This window comes from Xenopus laevis, chromosome 9_10S, assembly GCF_017654675.1.
Source record: "Xenopus laevis strain J_2021 chromosome 9_10S, Xenopus_laevis_v10.1, whole genome shotgun sequence".
Lineage (NCBI taxonomy): Eukaryota > Metazoa > Chordata > Amphibia > Anura > Pipidae > Xenopus > Xenopus laevis.
The window spans coordinates 10,298,304-10,315,419 of NC_054388.1; the positions used below are offsets into that span (position 1 = coordinate 10,298,304).

The 17,116-nt window shown below is 43.4% G+C and overlaps 1 protein-coding gene across 5 annotated transcripts in view; it reads right to left on the minus strand.

Annotated features, from left to right (window-relative positions):
* Positions 1-17,116, minus strand: part of nfatc2.S (nuclear factor of activated T cells 2 S homeolog) — an 88,354-nt gene that overhangs the window by 13,987 nt on the left and 57,251 nt on the right. For all 5 annotated transcript variants that reach the window (XM_041578374.1, XM_041578375.1, XM_018238177.2 and 2 more), the window contains exon 9: positions 15,218-15,913. In XM_041578374.1, coding sequence (XP_041434308.1) covers positions 15,218-15,913 — 696 coding nt within the window. The remainder of the gene's footprint in view (positions 1-15,217; positions 15,914-17,116) is intronic.

The window sequence follows — 17,116 nt, forward strand, 5'->3', positions numbered from 1 at the left end:
GGTTTTGCTTCAAATAAGGATTGATTATACCTTAGTTGAAATTAAGTACAAGGTACTGTTTTATTACTGTAGGGAAAAAGGACTTTTTTAAATAAAATTAGGTTTATTTGGGTAAAATGGAGTCTGTGGGAGACCTTTCTGTAATTTGGTGCTTTCTGTATAAAGTCTCCCATACCTGTAGAATACTCCAGAACACATGTAGGATAAATACAGTGCAAGTTCCTTATATAAAGCCCCGAAGACACATGACAAAATAAATACAGTGCCAATTCCATGTATAATACCCCAGAAGACACAGCTGGAAAATACGGTGCAAGTTCCATGTATAATACTCCAGAAGACACGGCACAATAAATACAGGGCCAACTCCTGGTATAATACCCCACAACACACAACAGGATAAATACAGTGCCAACTTCATGTATAATACCCAAGAAGACACAACAGGATAAATACAGTGCCAATTCCATGTATAATACCCAAGAAGACACAACAGGATAAATACAGTGCCAATTCCATGTATAATACCCCACAACACACAACAAGATAAATACAGTGCCAATTCCATGTATAATACCCAGGAAGACACAACAGGATAAATACAGTGCCAACTTCATGTATAATACCCACAACACACAACAGGATAAATACAGTGCCAACTTCATGTATAATACCCCACAACACACAACAGGATAAACACAGTGCCAACTTCATGTATAATACCCCACAACACACAACAGGATAAATACAGTGCCAATTCCATGTATAATTCCCAGTAAGACACAACTGAATAAATACACGGTCAATTCCTTATGTACTGTATTACCCCAGAACACAAAGCAGGATAATTTGCATGTATAATGCCCTAGAACACACAACAGGATAAATACAGGGCCAAATCCATATATAGTAACCCAGAATACATTGCAAGACGGGGCTATACAACTGCGGAACACATTGTAGGATAAGTAAAGTGTCTATGAAGTATCTCTCTTGTGATTCACTTCTGTATTCCAATCAAAGATAAGCAGATACCTGGGCATAGTTCAGTTTGGGGAAGACACAGATTGACCATAGAACATAACACAGAATTCCCCAGTGTGTGTTCCACCCAGCTGTACTTTTTCGGATACCCTCTGAGCATATCCCCATGCCTCACTTCAGCAGCCTGGGAAAAGCACGTTTTATTTGGAAAGGCTTCCCTGTGCGCCTGCGTGTTATTTAGGACATGGTGTGACAGTTGCGGAGTTCTAGGGGCCGGGGGAACACCGTGGAATCTGATGTTCTACTTGGCCTTTCTCTATCTGCATATCCTGTTTTTAGGCTTCAGCAGCCAAAATAGGTAAATGAAGCCTTATCAGCCCCACGGAGGGGTTCCTCTGGGCAAGACATCCACCCTTCTGCACAAAGGCAGCCGATGAAGGATAAATAACTAGGGCTAAAGTGTGAGGCACAGGACTCAGTAGGAAGGATACACCTTCACCGCTCGACCTCAGAGGGGGCCCCGCGGGTGCCTTGGGTCAAGTGAATGAAATACAAGCTCGTCTTTTCCTTCCTCCTGTGTCACTTGCTGTTAGTGAGTCATAAGCCAGCTCCTTCTGCTCAGTGTATTCCTATTTATTTTATACTATTGACAGGCTTTTAACCAGAAAGACATCACAGGGTTAATTCCGTTTCATTTCCAATCACTGTCCTTTCTCTAGGGTTGACTAATTCAGATATTCAGTGTGGATGTCCAAGTATATGTAAGAGCAACTGTCAGTCACGAGAGAACCTGTCTATGAGCAACCCCATGAAGCCTGCACTGAAATAAGCATCAACCCTCAAATCTCCTAATGAATGTGCCGGCCGGGTGCATGGGACTTATAACTGACAGTTTTGCTTGCAATGTTCCTAGCACAGGGATGCCCAACCTTTTGAACCGGTGAGCAACACTGAGAAGTAAAAGGATTTGGGGAGCAACACAAGCATGAAAAATGTTCTTGGGGTTCCAAATAAGGGCTGAGATTGGGTAATTGGTATGTGGATTGTCAACCTACATTGAGGCTCTGTTTGACAGTGCACTTGGTTTTTCTACAACCAAAACTTGCCTCCAAGGCTGGAATTCAAAAATAAGCACCTGCTTTGAGGCCACTGGGAGCAACATCCAAGAGGCTGGAGAGCAACATGTTACTCACGAGCTACTGGTTGGGGATCACTGTCCTAGCAGATGATTAATTGAACAAAATATCCCTCTATATTAGCACTATCTCTATACTATATTAGCACTATCTTTTTGGCTTTCTAGTACACTGTATTAGATTTGGGGTGAATGTTTATTTGTACCCTGGGCACCCCTGGAACTATAGCAGGGTGACTGTTACCCCAATGTTTCTATATATCTGTAACCTTGTTATGAGCTAAGGGGGCCCAGCCTGAAGGCCAGTTAGGGTGAGATTTGGGGTGAGTGCTTATTTGTGCCCTGGGTACCCCTGGAACTATAGCAGGGTGACTGTTACCCCAATGTTTCTATAAATCTGTAACCTTGTTATAAGCTAAAGGGGGCCCAGCCTGAAGACCAGTTAGGGTGAGATTTGGGGTGAGGGCTTATTTGTGCCCTGGGTACCCCTGGAACTATAACAGGGTGACTGTTACCCCAATGTTTCTATAAATCTGTAACCTTGTTATAAGCTAAAGGGGGCCCAGCCTGAAGACCAGTTAGGGTGAGATTTGGGGTGAGGGCTTATTTGTGCCCTGGGTACCCCTGGAACTATAACAGGGTGACGGTATAGCTGTAACCTTGTTATGAGCAAATGTTGGACCTCAACTTTTTGAACCCAGTGATTTGGAAAACCACTGTCCAGGATGGAAAAAAATCTAAAACATCTGGAAAGGAATTGATACATATTTTTCCTTTTAACATAACATTTTCTGTATGTGAGCATATGGCAGTAGAGCTGTGGGCAGAATGGGGGCTTTGGTTAGCAGCTGTTTATAGAGGGAAACCCAATGTACTCCATCCTGATACTTTTTTTTCTCTCTGTTCTAATCCATTCATGGCTCAAATTTTCCATTCTCTACGGCCGCTGAAAATCTGTTTAGGAGACCTGGAGTGTTTGGAATTGAGCAGCTGGAGTGGTGTGGACTTCACATTGGCATCATTTCTGGTATGGAAAAATAAAGCAGCCCTCTCTCCTAGGGACATTCCCACCCCCCAAAATGTAAGCTTTACTCCTCCAAAGCAAACAAGGGGCCAAGATCAACAACAAAAAAAACCAAAACAAAAAAACAGAAAAAAGAACGGCTTTCCCCAACTCTCTAGAGTGCCCAGACTCACACTTTTACAATGGTTTCCATAGAACTGTGTTTTGCTGTCAAAACAAACTGGGTATATCCAAGCACGGCAGAGCACACTGTTATGCAAAGACAATCCATTTCCTGGTCTGTCGGGGTGCCAACACATTTTTGTGCTTGTGCCAGAGACAGGGGACTCCCTGGATACTGTTGTATTTGCCATAGCAGCCCGACATCAGGTTCATTACTCAAAGTGGAAAATGGAGAAAAAAGGAGTTTTTACAAAGGGCAAGGGGCCTAAACCAGTCCATTTTGTATCTTCTAAAGCTTCCACCTGTTACAAATTGTAATTTTGTTTTTGTATACTTCCCAGGGGTGTGAGAAGAGGGTTCAAGGCTAACTGCTGCTTCCAGTAGATATTGGATAGGATCTGAGCAGCCACTGGGACAGAATGCTCTGTTATACAGATAGCTAGAATCTCAGCTGCCATAAAGCAGGGCAGGACTGCTGCTTACAATGGAGATCAGATAGGATCTGTGCAGCCACTGGGACAGAATGCTCTGTTATACAGATAGCTAGAATCTTAGCTGCCATAAAGCAGGACAGGACTGCTGCTTACAATGGGGATCAGATAGGATCTGTGCAGCCATTGGGACAGAATGCTCTGTTATACAGATAGCTAGAATCTCAGCCATAAAGCAGGACAGGATTGCTGCTTACAATGGGGATCAGATAGGATCTGTGCAGCCACTGGGACAGAATGCTCTGTTATACAGATAGCTAGAATCTCAGCTGCCATAAAGCAGGAGAGGACTGCTGCTTACAATGGGGATCAGATAGGATCTGTGCAGCCACTGGGACAGAATGCTCTGTTATACAGATAGCTAGAATCTCAGCCATAAAGCAGGAGAGGACTGCTGCTTACAATGGGGATCAGATAGGATCTGTGCAGCCACTGGGACAGAATGCTCTGTTATACAGATAGCTAGAATCTCAGCTGCCATAAAGCAGGGCAGGACTGCTGCTTACAATGGGGATCAGATAGGATCTGCGCAGCCACTGGGACAGAATGCTCTGTTATACAGATAGCTAGAATCTCAGCCATAAAGCAGGAGAGGACTGCTGCTTACAATGGGGATCAGATAGGATCTGTGCAGCCACTGGGACAGAATGCTCTGTTATACAGATAGCTAGAATCTCAGCTGCCATAAAGCAGGGCAGGACTGCTGCTTACAATGGGGGTCAGATAGGATCTGTGCAGCCACTGGGACAGAATGCTCTGTTATACAGATAGCTAGAAGAGGATGAGAGAAAGGAAGGACTTTTCAATAATCGTTTTGCCATCCCAAAGTGATGACAACTTGAATTTTAGTAACTTTTTCCTTATACGATGTTTTCAGGCACAAACATGTTAGCTATTATAGTGTGCCTTTAGATCAAAAATGCAGGGGATTTCACTGTCCTTTAACATTTTTAAATGTCACAACATCAAATAATGATGCTGTACACGTTTTACCCATCTAAAGCACTTGAAAATACATTACATTTCACTCATAAACCACAAAAGCTGTCCCCAGTGTCATCACCGGCCACCCACTCTCTTGGTGCTGCTCTGACAAGCACAACCATGAAGTTATGAAACTCGCAAGGTTACCCCCCAACAGCCAGGAACCCATCTCTGTTTGTTAAAAAAAAAAAAGAGTTAATACTTTTGTGATTCAAGGATAGAGAGCATGAACAAGCTTCTGGGAACACTCATTGTCAAAAAATTCTAGGTGTTTATAAATAGTAGAGGTTAAACTGAAAGTTGGCGGGGAAAGTACCAGCTAAAGACATAAGAGTTAACCAAATTACCCAGAATTAAAAGACGTAATGTGAGCAAATACATTAAAAGTAAAGGGAAACCCACAAAAAAAATGAATTGTGAAGAAGGTAGAATTCCGCAGGTCAAAGCTCAGGAATAGGAGAAACAAAACCAATGTGAAATGCTGAAGCAAGTCAGATGGGGACAAGCAACACCCACAGCAACTGAAGAATATGCAGTGTGGATTGGCCCCAGCTAGAAGGTTCTACAGGGAATGGAACCAGTGGTTTTGGCTGCGGTGGTTCTGGGGCTACTAGAATCATTAACACACTGGATGGAAGCCATACTCACACTTGTAATTATTAGTGAGCGGGGAAGTTGCACGCTGGCAGGGTCTCTGTTTTAATTACAGTCTCCCTCGGCCAAGAGAGTGGCCACACAGATGCTCCTTATTCCCTCATCTGGAGCTTCAGCTCAAAAACACTCAGTAGACAGGTATGTGGAGATTAAAGCTGGCCATAGACGCAAAGATCTGATTGTACGAATTGAGGATTCGTACGATTTTCGGAACGTGTGTGGAGAGTCCCGACATTTTTCGTCCGGCGGAGATCGGTCGTTTGGTCGATCGGACAGGTTAGAAAATTTCTGTCGGCTGCCGATAATATCTCTGCGTGTATTGCAGATCGTACGATTTTCAGTGGGAGACTGTCACTAGCTTTGGTTGGACATAGATATCGTACGATTGCTGTCAGGGGCAGAACATTGCTGATCTGTTCTTTTACTAATCTGACTGGTAAGACTTTGATCTGAATGGTTAGTGGCGGGTCGGGAGATGGGAAAGTCCGATCGTACGATGAGATCTTTGCATCTATGGCCAGCTTAAGAGTGAACAATAAGGGAATCTGCAGGGTGCCATCTCCAGATTTAAGGTGGCCATAGACGTGCAGATTTACCTTCATATCGGACAAACGATCGGTGCCATCTCCTGACCTGCAACTAACCATTCAGATCAAATAAAGTAGTAAAAGAACAGAACAGACTATGTTCTGCCCCTCATTAAAGTCCAGATAGGGGAATTGGGTAGAGGCTCTGGCCTAGCCACTCGCCAGTGAAATAGTCAAAAATAAATGGAAAGCCAATACCTTGTCTGCTACTAACGGGTGAATCCCAAACTTTATTCCATGGTGCTCACAACACTTCAATGTTCAAACGTTTCGGGACCACATGGCCCTTCCTATGTTCTGCCCCTGACAGCAATTGTGCGAAAGTTATGTCCGAAAAAGCTGGTGACAGTCTCCCACTGATATCGGATGTTATCGGTAGCCGACAGAAATTTTCTAACCTGTCCAATCAACTGAACGACCAATCGCCATCTCACGAAAAATGTTGGGACACTCCACACATGGCCTGAAAATTCGTACGTAGGGTTACCACTTTTTCCTTGAAAAAATACCGGCGTCCCTATATATTTATCTTTTTTCCCTATTAATAACATTGGGATCAACCATCATTTTTACCCTGTTTGTACGATCAAATCTTTGCGTCTATGGCCAGCTTTATAGGCCAGTTAGGGACAGATCTGGGAAGAATGCCGTTTTGCTTTCCTAGATAGTCCTGGTAGCGCATCTTGGAAGTCAGATGAAGTATGGTTTGGAGTGAACTAGATACACTTGGTGGGACTAGGGTTGCCACCTTTCTAAAATTCTTTACCGGCTGGTGGGAGGCGGGGACACAAAAGGACAGGCCGTGACGTCAAAAGGTGTGGGGCCGTGCCACGGACACTTCAAGAAGTTAAAGAAAAGTTAAGTTCCAGGGGATTGGGGGCAGGCGGAGGAGTCTTTTTAAGCGTATTACAAATTTACCTGCCGGTAAATTTGTAATACCAGCCCCGGCCTTGGCAGGTATTTTACCGGCTAGGCTGGTGAAATACCGGCCGGTGGCAACCCTAGGTGGGACACGGAGCAAATGTGGGGCCTGAAAGCAGGGCAGGAGCCCAAATAAGTCCAACAACCACAAGTCTAGACAATTGCCATTTAGGGCATTTGGCACCACCCAACACGGTGGAAACGCGTGGATGTTAAAACTATTAAAAGTGCCTCTTCTATCACTGATGAAAAAGGTGACTATACACTATAAGATATGCTTGTTTGGTGATGTTCCCAAACTAGTGGATTTTTCCCCATATATGGTCAGCAAAGGTGGCCAATATTGGGCTAATCTGATCGTTCGTCCTGAGGGACAAACGATTGGATAACAATGACGGCGATGGGACATGGGTGGCATCAACTAGACTATGTGGTCCTCAATCTGACATCTAGTCTAGTAGACTTTAAGGTATGAGCATCCAAATTACAGAGATCCATTATAAGGAAAACCCCAAGTCCCAAGCATACCTGTATCTCTATTGTAAGGACCAAACATGGAGTCTCTTTTATTTCCCGGTTTAGCTCAAGAAATAACAAAAATACCCTTTAACAGATAAATGTTCAGATTGCATTATCCGTGCCCTAAAATTAAGCCATTTATTTTTTTCTACCAAAGTCTGGGATTTTTTTTTTTTTTTTGCAGAAATTCTAACCACCCACAGACTTAAACCCACTTTTGGACAGGAAAATGAAGGGCTAGTATCAAGAGAGACCAAAATCTAATTTATAAAATATCTGGAGTAAAAAAAAAAAAAAAAGATTGTAAGTTACGCTAAAATTGTGTTATTTTTGCTCAGTGGCAGGAAATATCAGCTCGGCTGATCTGCAGAACGCACATTTTCCCTCTGGTGGCACAAAATGATCTTGGCCCTTTAGTGTTTGAATAGCACCCAAAAACCACTAAAGTAAAGAAATTTCATCGTCAACATTTTTTCAAATAAAGCCTCTTGAGCCAATCTATAAAAGGGGAACTACAACTGCCTTCATATTCAGTTTGTGCAGATTGGAATCTGCGGGGATTTTACCTCAAATGATCCCCCCGTGGGTGTCAAAGAGTTAAAAGATTGACTTGCCCAGTGCTCCCCAGTTTGGTGCCATTGATTGAGTGTTTTTGGGCAGTCGAGGGGAGCTGAAAGAGTCCAACTTGTGCTTTCATTGCACATTCTAAACTGAACCACAAACGCAGAGCTCTATAAAATATTTCAGAGGTGCGAAAATATGTTATGGGTGTCGGCCTTGCCAGAATGTAACATTCTAACGGAGGTGATACCAAGAAAAAAAAAAAAGCCTGCGAGGAAGAGCCGGTGTTAACGGTTTGTGGTATGTAAAGGCGATTCCGCCACTTGTGATTAATTCTTTGGCTTTTGTAATCTGATTAATAAAATATGATCAATGTCAGTTCCAAAGCAGGTACATTTCAGGATTTCCTAATATAAGAATTATGAGCAAATGCCAATGTTCTATTTTCCTTCAACCCCCCCCCCTAAACTTGGCAGTCTAACATTTGCTTATTATCTGCACTCACTGCATGTGTCACCCTAATTGGCCTTCAGACTGAGCTTATAACAGTCACCCTGCTGTAGTTCCAGGGGTACCCAGGGTACAAATAAGCACTCACCCCAAATCTCCCCCTAACTGACCTTCAGGCTGGGCCCTCTTAGTCATAACAAGTTTACAGATATATGGAAACATTGGGGTAACAGTCACCCTGCTATAGTTCCAGGGGTACCCAGGACATAAATAAGCACTCACCCCAAATCTCCCCCTAACTGACCTTCACACTGGGCCCCCTTAGCTCATAACAAGGTTACAGATATATAGAAACATTGGGGTAACAGTCACCCTGCTATAGTTCCAGGGGTACCCAGGGCACAAATAAGCACTCACCCCAAATCTCCCCCTAACTGGCCTTCAGACTGGGCCCCCTTAGCTCATAACAAGGTTACAGATATATAGAAACATTGGGGTAACATTCACCCTGCTATAGTTCCAGGGGTACCCAGGGCAGAAATAAACACTCACCCCAAATCTCCCCCTAACTGGCCTTCAGGCTGGGCCCCCTTAGCTCATAACAAGGTTACAGATATATAGAAACATTGGGGTAACATTCACCCTGCTATAGTTCTAGGGGTACCCAGGACATAAATAAGCACTCACCCCAAATCTCCCCCTAACTGACCTTCACGCTGGGCCCCTTTAGCTCATAACAATGTTACAGATATATAGAAACATTGGGGTAACAGTCACCCTTCTATAGTTCCAGGGGTACCCAGAGCACAAATAAGCACTCACCCCAAATCTCCCCCTAACTGGCCTTCAGGCTGGGGCCCCTTAGCTCATAACAAGGTTACAGATATATAGAAACATTGGGGTAACATTCACCCTGCTATAGTTCTAGGGGTACCCAGGACATAAATAAGCACTCACCCCAAATCTCCCCCTAACTGACCTTCACGCTGGGCCCCTTTAGCTCATAACAAGGTTACAGATATATAGAAACATTGGGGTAACAGTCACCCTGCTATAGTTCCAGGGGTACCCAGAGCACAAATAAGCCCTCACCCCAAATCTCCCCCTAACTGGCCTTCAGGCTGGGGCCCCTTAGCTCATAACAAGGTTACAGATATATAGAAACATTGGGGTAACAGTCACCCTGCTATAGTTCCAGGGGTACCCAGGGCATAAATAAGCACTCACCCCAAATCTCCCCCTAACTGACCTTCAGGCTGGGCCCCCTTAGCTCATAACAAGGTTACAGATATATAGAAACAATGGGGTAACAGTCATCCTGCTATAATTCCAGGGGTACCCAGGGTACAAATAAGCAGCCGGTAAAACTAAAATGTGATAAAACCCCCAAAACATGCAGGTGGGTGTAGGAGCAAATCTAGACCATTTTACATGGTGAATTGTGGTACAGACAGACGCGAGGGAAGTGATTTTAAACTGGCACTGAGTTGGTATTGGTCTTGGCAGAATGAACTAGTTATAGAGATGTTGTTTTGAGCTTATTAACATGTGTATTGAGCAAGAGGACTGACCATACAGGAAGGCAGCCTGTTGTGGCTAAGGCTCCTTTCACTGACTAAGCAGACTCACATTTCCGCCAGAAATCTCTGTCTCTGGTTGGTGCTTGTTGTGTAATAGGAAAACCAAAGGAAGAGTCTCATGAAACAAGGAAATCAGTGAAACGATTTCACCAAAACTCAATAAGATAAGCGTGGAACAGTCAGCAAACACCATGGTTATTACTAAATAAAAAGGGCAGTCACCATTGGGGAGTTATGACGAGTCAGTGATTGCAGTTAAATGTCAGAGGGAAAAGTAAATGTTATTTTTTTTCTTTTAATGACTCATTAAAATAAAACCACTTTATACATTCAATCATCTTAGTGTCTAAGATGGGGTCATTGAGTAGGCCAATGCATCATATACAAGGAATGCGATCCATTATCTGGAGAGCTCCAAATTTCAGAAAGGGCATTGAATCCATTTTAAGTCAATAATTCTAATGTGAACAAATGATTTCCTTTTTCTCTGTTATAATAAAACAGTACCTGAGCCCTTGATCTCTACTAAGATATCATTAATCCTTATTTAAGGCAAAATAATGCTATTGGGTTTATTTAATATTTAAATGGTTTTTTTAGTAGACTAAAGCTATGGAAATCCAAATAACAGAAAGCCCATGGTCCCATGCATTCTGGATAACAGGTCCCATACCTGTATTACTGGTCATTGTTTCCATAGCTAAAGCTCCTTGTAACCAGGCTTCTGTACCAACGATCTTTCTGCCTTAGAAATGCACTTTGGATAAAAAAAGTAGCCAAAAGCCATTTTAAAAGTAGCCCAAAAATAGCCCAATTTTTACACTGAACAATTAAAATGACAACAGCCCATAGAAGCAGCTAACTATAATTCTAATTGTATGGCACATGTGATTATCACATACCAGATGCAGTGGGCTGTAGTACAGACAGGTTAGTCTACAACTGCAGCAAATAGAAACTGAAAAGGGAGTTGCTTTCTACTCCCACTGCATTCTGGGTATTGTAGTTTCACATTAACCTTGACTGTAGGCATTTGCTAAATAAAAACTTCATTACCCAACATGCACGGGGATGGCACACTAGGGGGGAAAGCTTCGGGCTAGTTTTCAAAGTACAACGCCGCCAAGGCTCCAAAAACGAGCCTAATTCTGTACCTTGGCTAGTTTGTACTTTGGAAACCCACCTGGGCTGGAAATAAGTAGCCCAATTCGGCGGACAAACCACCAATCTGACAATCTTGGCCTAGGGGAGCACCTGTTTGGTATCCAGCCCTGATTTTGGCACCACGTAACCATGTATTCCAAGACAATGTGCAAATGACATTTACTAAGCCAATTAGACTCACTTTCAGCTAGACTTTGACTTAAGGAACACTTTTATAGCCTAAGGGTAAGGGCATACCTGGCGATTCGGGGGAGATTTAGTCGGCTGTCGACTAATCGATTCTTCTTTAGGGCGACTAATCTCCCCGAATGGCTTCCCCTTGTCTTCCGCCAGCTATAATGAAAAATCGCCTGCGACATGGCACACGCAGTGCCAAGACAAGGGGAAGCTGTTCGGGGAGATTAGTCGCCCCAAAGAAGAGGCGATTAGTCGCCAGGCGACTAAATCACCCCGGATCGGTAGATGTGCCCTTACCCTAACCTAAAGGCTCTTCTATGATATGGGGGAGTTGGCTATTAGCAGGCCTCTCCCTATGATCTAAAACAGTTGTCCCCAACCAGTGCCTTGAGAGTAGCTCACTGACCCCATGGATGTTGCTCCCATCTAGAATGTAAGCTCTGTGGGAACTTACTGTGTACCAAGCTCCTAATAGTTCTTACATCCAAACATTTAGGGCAGGGGCAAAGCTACTGGGGGAGATTAATCACGTCTTCTTCAGACGACTTATCTCTCCAAACTGCCTCCCAGCTAGGATGGCACTCGGATCGCATCGTTTTCCGAAGTTGCCCAAAGTTGACTCACGAGAAACTTTGGGCGACTTTGCAAACGAAGCCCTCCGAATGCCATCCCACTGGCGACTTCATTTCTAGCCGGTGGGAAGGCTTTTCAAGGAGATTATTTGCCAGAAGAAGAGGCAATTTGTCACCGGGCGACTGAATCTCCCCGGATCTTAGCGTGTGCCCTTACCCTTAGACTTGTGCTCAAAAAAAAAAAACCACTATACAGCTGCTTGAACGCTTGAGATATTGTCTATATCCACCTTACACCCTGACTCTATAGCTGGCTTTAGTTCTTTCTGTATGTAGGGGCGGCACAAATTCATGGTTCCGCCAAAAAAAAAAAAAAAGCGTTGAATTGAAACGCCTTGATGAGCCATATAATCACTGAGTGCTGTATACTGGTGCCAGATGACTTCAGGCGGCTGAAGACAAATCCGGTCATTACAGAGCTGTTCTGTGTTATTTTTGTCCTCAGCAGAAGAAAAAAAAATAAAAATAAAGACTTTTGTTATGTAGAGGAATGTTCTCGAGCAGACACGTCTCCAGGCCTTCAGCTATCTATTTGCTGGCTGCATTTATGTGCTTAAAGGACACGTAAAGCTTTAATGTTGATGTCCCAAATATAAGGTATGATGGTTCTATTTAACTAAAAAGTGCCTAATTCTTCCCTAATCCTGTGCCTCTCTGGATCACTGTTTGCCCTGGCTCTAGATCTGTGTGAATATTTGTGGATATTCTCCTTTATCTCCTACTATGTTTCTAAATATATGATATGAGCTAAGGGGTTCAAATTAAAGGCCATTTAGGGTGAAATTTGGGGTGAGTGCTTATTTGCTTTCCTAGAGACCCCAGAAAGGCCCAGCTTGAATTTTAACAAGAGTTATATTTTGAATGAAAAACGTATTTGCTGCGCTGGTTCACCAAGTCAGTCTTATCTTTAACCTTATTATTAATTAAAAGAGAACTAAATCCTAAAAATGAATATGAACAAAAATGCCATATTTTCGATATTGAACTTATTGCACAAGGCTAAAGTTTCAGCTTGTCAATAGCAGCAATGATCCAGGACTTCAAACTTGTCACAGGGGGTCACCATCTTGGAAAGTGTCTGTGACACTCACATGCTCAGTGGGCTCTGATTGGCTGTTGAGAAGCTAAGCTTAGGGCTCGTCACTAATTATCCAGCAGAAAATGAGCTTCCCTGGCTGTAATATAAGCTGATGCTACAGGTTTGCTGATTATTAAATTCTGATGCTAATTGCACTGGTTTCTGTGCTGACATGTAGTAATTATGTGTATTAATTACTAATCAGCCTTATATTGTGACATTTCTATTCTATGTGTACTGTATATTGTGAGTGGGTCCCTAAGCTCAGTAAGTGACAGCAGCACAGAGCATGTGCAGTGAATCGTCAGAAAAGAAGATGGGGAGCTACTGGGGCATCTTTGGAGACACAGATCTTTACTGCTAAAGGGCTGTGGTTGTACAGAAGCAGAAAACATACAACATTTCTAGCTACTTGTTTAGTTAAGCTTTACTTCTCCTTTAAGGGGACACTGACCAAAGGTAAAAACCTGATTTGAACTAAAAAAGTCCCAACAACCACTGCTTTGAGAAGTTACAGGTGTTTTTGAGCTCACACCCCCCTTAATCATAGAATATTTTGCCAGGACCCCCCACTTATCCCATGACATTATTACAGATATATGTACACCCTAACTTTCTTTCAATCTGCCACCCCCTATTTTGCGTTGTTTAGATTAATTCTGCCCGTTTGTTGCCAGGCAGTTCCCCTTAGGGACGACAGGTACTGGACAAACTGGAGAACTTCTTTAGTCACCCCAGCACTACAGGAGAACATAAACTAGACACCATAAAGTGAATAATAGAGTTAGTGTATGCAGTGGCTCATTTTGTGCCAGAACTGAGAAGTAAATATACAGGGGCTGAGTCATAGACATGTGTAGCCCATTCAGCCTCCTGTCATCTCCATCTCCATCTGCCAAAGTCCTACTATTAATATCTCCTGCCTCCCAGGGAGAAAGGGATTCACCGTTTCCTCCTGGTTTATCTATGCATTGTTCTTATAAACTTTGTCATCGCTTTAATACACACAGGGGCATTCAGGTTGCAACAATATGGCTGGCTGAGCAGGCATTGCAATCAAGATGGAGCCAGTCGCATCAGAAACATCTGAAATCTGTGTTTGTCATTGGGCCAAAGGCGGGTTTGTTGCAAAGACACAACATTGTTTGCCAGTCAATGCCCCTCTGTTCATGGGTGATGTTAAGAATATGTGCCCAGCAGCATTTTATGTCCTAGTCTCATGCTGCAGTTACTGGCCTACATTGATGCAGCAGAGAAATAACTGGCTGGTTTGTTTGATGGGATTTATAATTGCTGCCTGCTGTTTAGAAGAGAAACCATTGCTTGTTGCACAGGGCCCTAGAAAGCTGGGCCAAGTATTATTTTCTCAGTCCACATACAAACAAACAAGAACCCCACCCCAGCTCTTCCTGCACTGGCTTCTCCTCCAACAGAACAGTGGTTAGTAGACTGTCTACGTTTAATCCCCCGTCTGAGGTCATATGTGAAGAAATTAATGTATCAAGAGTAAAGACAGATCCAAGAGTAAGTGGTCTTCAAGCTGGACTTCTAGATGTGTCCAAACCAGTATTTTCACCAATTCTAACTACCCTAAATAGTCTACAGGCTGCCCCCCCGGCCATTATTCTGGGTCCACAGCCCCACGGTTTAGAAACCACTGAATGATGGGGTAGAAGGTATAGTACAGAAAGAGCTCAACAAGCTTTTATATGGTTTTGCCAAAGCACTTTCCCTTTAGCTGTTGTTGCAGAGGATGGAACCTAGAGGAGTTGCTGGAAGGATGTTAAAAGGTTGGAAAGACCCACTTTCTATGGTACAATGGTATCGCTACACAGAATAAGCACAGACCTAAGCGGTTCTGAGTTGGCCAACCATCCCAATAAACAAAGAGAAGTTGTGATACGGGTCTAGCCGTAGGGAAGCAACAATATTTTAAAACTTTAAAAGCCAAGTAGTGTAATCCATCCAATCATTATTAGCGCTGTTCTGTTAGATTCATAGCAAGTCGTATAGTTTGAATAAATAATATCTAAATATGGATCTACTGTGCTGCTTAACCATACAGGCTTGTATATGACGTATATATGATGTAGACAAGTTCAGATATCACTTACCATCATCTAGGTAAGCCTGGTCCAAATTCTGTTCCTGTTTCACCGTCACTTCACCTGGGCCGATCTCTTTTTCATCTGGAACCGGAGGACCATTCTTTGAAGCTCTTGGGCTGTTCGACTGTTGCTGGATCACACTCTGAAAGGGATTTGGGCTCATTCTCTGTGCTTGGCTGACCTGCGGCTGACTGGTTCTTGTAGGACTTGTTGCGAAATGATCAGAGCACATTATGTGCTGGAAGTCCTGGTGACTTCTACGCCTCACCTGATGGTTGGTTGGAGAATAGTGAATTACAGGAGATGGCTGTGGATTGGCAGAAGAGTGGAGCACAGATTGGACAGGAGAACCAGCATGGACAAGAACAGATCTGTGGGCATCAGGAATGGCATCTGGCATTGCAATCTGTGAGGCCATTAGTGGTGGTTGATGATAGCCTAGTTGACTTGGACTCAAGCTTTTGCTTCTTTGGTACATAACAGTCGAGGGATTCTGTTGATGATACCGGGATTCTGGGGATGGAAGACTTACTCTTGCCTGTTGATATGACACCAAATTGGCCACCAGACAAGAAGGTGCATCGTTATCCATAGAATGCTGGGAAAAGTAGCCCTGTGAAACTGTCCCTAGGCCGCTGTGTATGTGGTTTCCAACAATGGAGGGATTGTACTCATCAAGTGGCTCTGTTTTGATAGATGGCACTGCAATGCAAATAAAAGAGCAACCACAATAGTTAAACTAGTCTGAATTCTCCCAAAACACAGCTGATTACCCAATCCCCTTTCCTTCCCTGTCTAAAGTTATAGAACATTTAATTTATGAAGGAGCAAAACAATGGGAATTCCAACAGCTGGAGACCAGTGAGTTTATAATTGTATCTTTTGAATATAATATCTATCTATCTATCTATCTATATATATATTAAAAATGAATTATACCAGTGTCCCTATTCCTTTAAGACAAGGCATACAGAGATGTCAGTGTGGGTGAAAAATCATTTTCTGATCATTTTGCCAGTTTTATAACCAAAATCTCATTGCTGCAAACAAATGTCTACCTTTGCAGAGTAAAAGGGCATAGAGTTCAGGTTATGCCACCAGTTATTATGTCATATGATAGACAGATGGGACTTCATGTGCTATAAAACAGGAGCCAGTTGGAGCAGACTGAAAGCAAAAATTAAACCCTAATTCTAGTTTATGGAAAATGTAGCTTTTTAAATTATTGAATGTTTAAGATTCCTGACACCTTTTCCTGTAAGCTGCCATTACAATGTTCTAGTTGCATCCACTTCTTGAGTTGCAGACTGCTGTCTCCCTGATGCCTGCTCAAGTTCTAGACTCACTGCCCCTCCCCTTGTCAGCGTGTTCTAGCCCAGCCCACTGCTTGAGTCACAGACTTCTTCCTCCTCCTGCAAGCTGCCATTAGTGTGTTCAAGTCAAGTCCTATTTAGAGACCCCCTCTACCAGTGCTTCTCTGGGGTATTAGTTGTAGTCCAGCATTAAATAATGCCTGCTTGAGCTCTAGACTCCCTGCCCCTCCCCTTGTAAGCGGTCATCAGTGTGTTCTAGCCCAGCCCGCTGCTTGAGTCACAGACTTCTTTCTCCTCCTCCTGTAAGCTGCCATTAGTGTGTTCAAGTCAAGTCCCATTTAGAGATCCCCTCCACCAGTGCTGCTCTGGGGTATTAGTTCAGGTCCATCACTAAATAATTCTTACATGCCACTTTTGCCCGGTGCACCCTGCAGTGTTACAATGGAACCAAACAGTACAATGTGCCACACAAGTGCTCAGCTACTATGCTGGATGGCAGTTGCGTTGCCTGTTGCACAATAAACTCTTTGTACAACGTGGCTCCCACTCTTGGGTTTGTATGAATAACACAGCTAAGCTAGATGGGGCACTT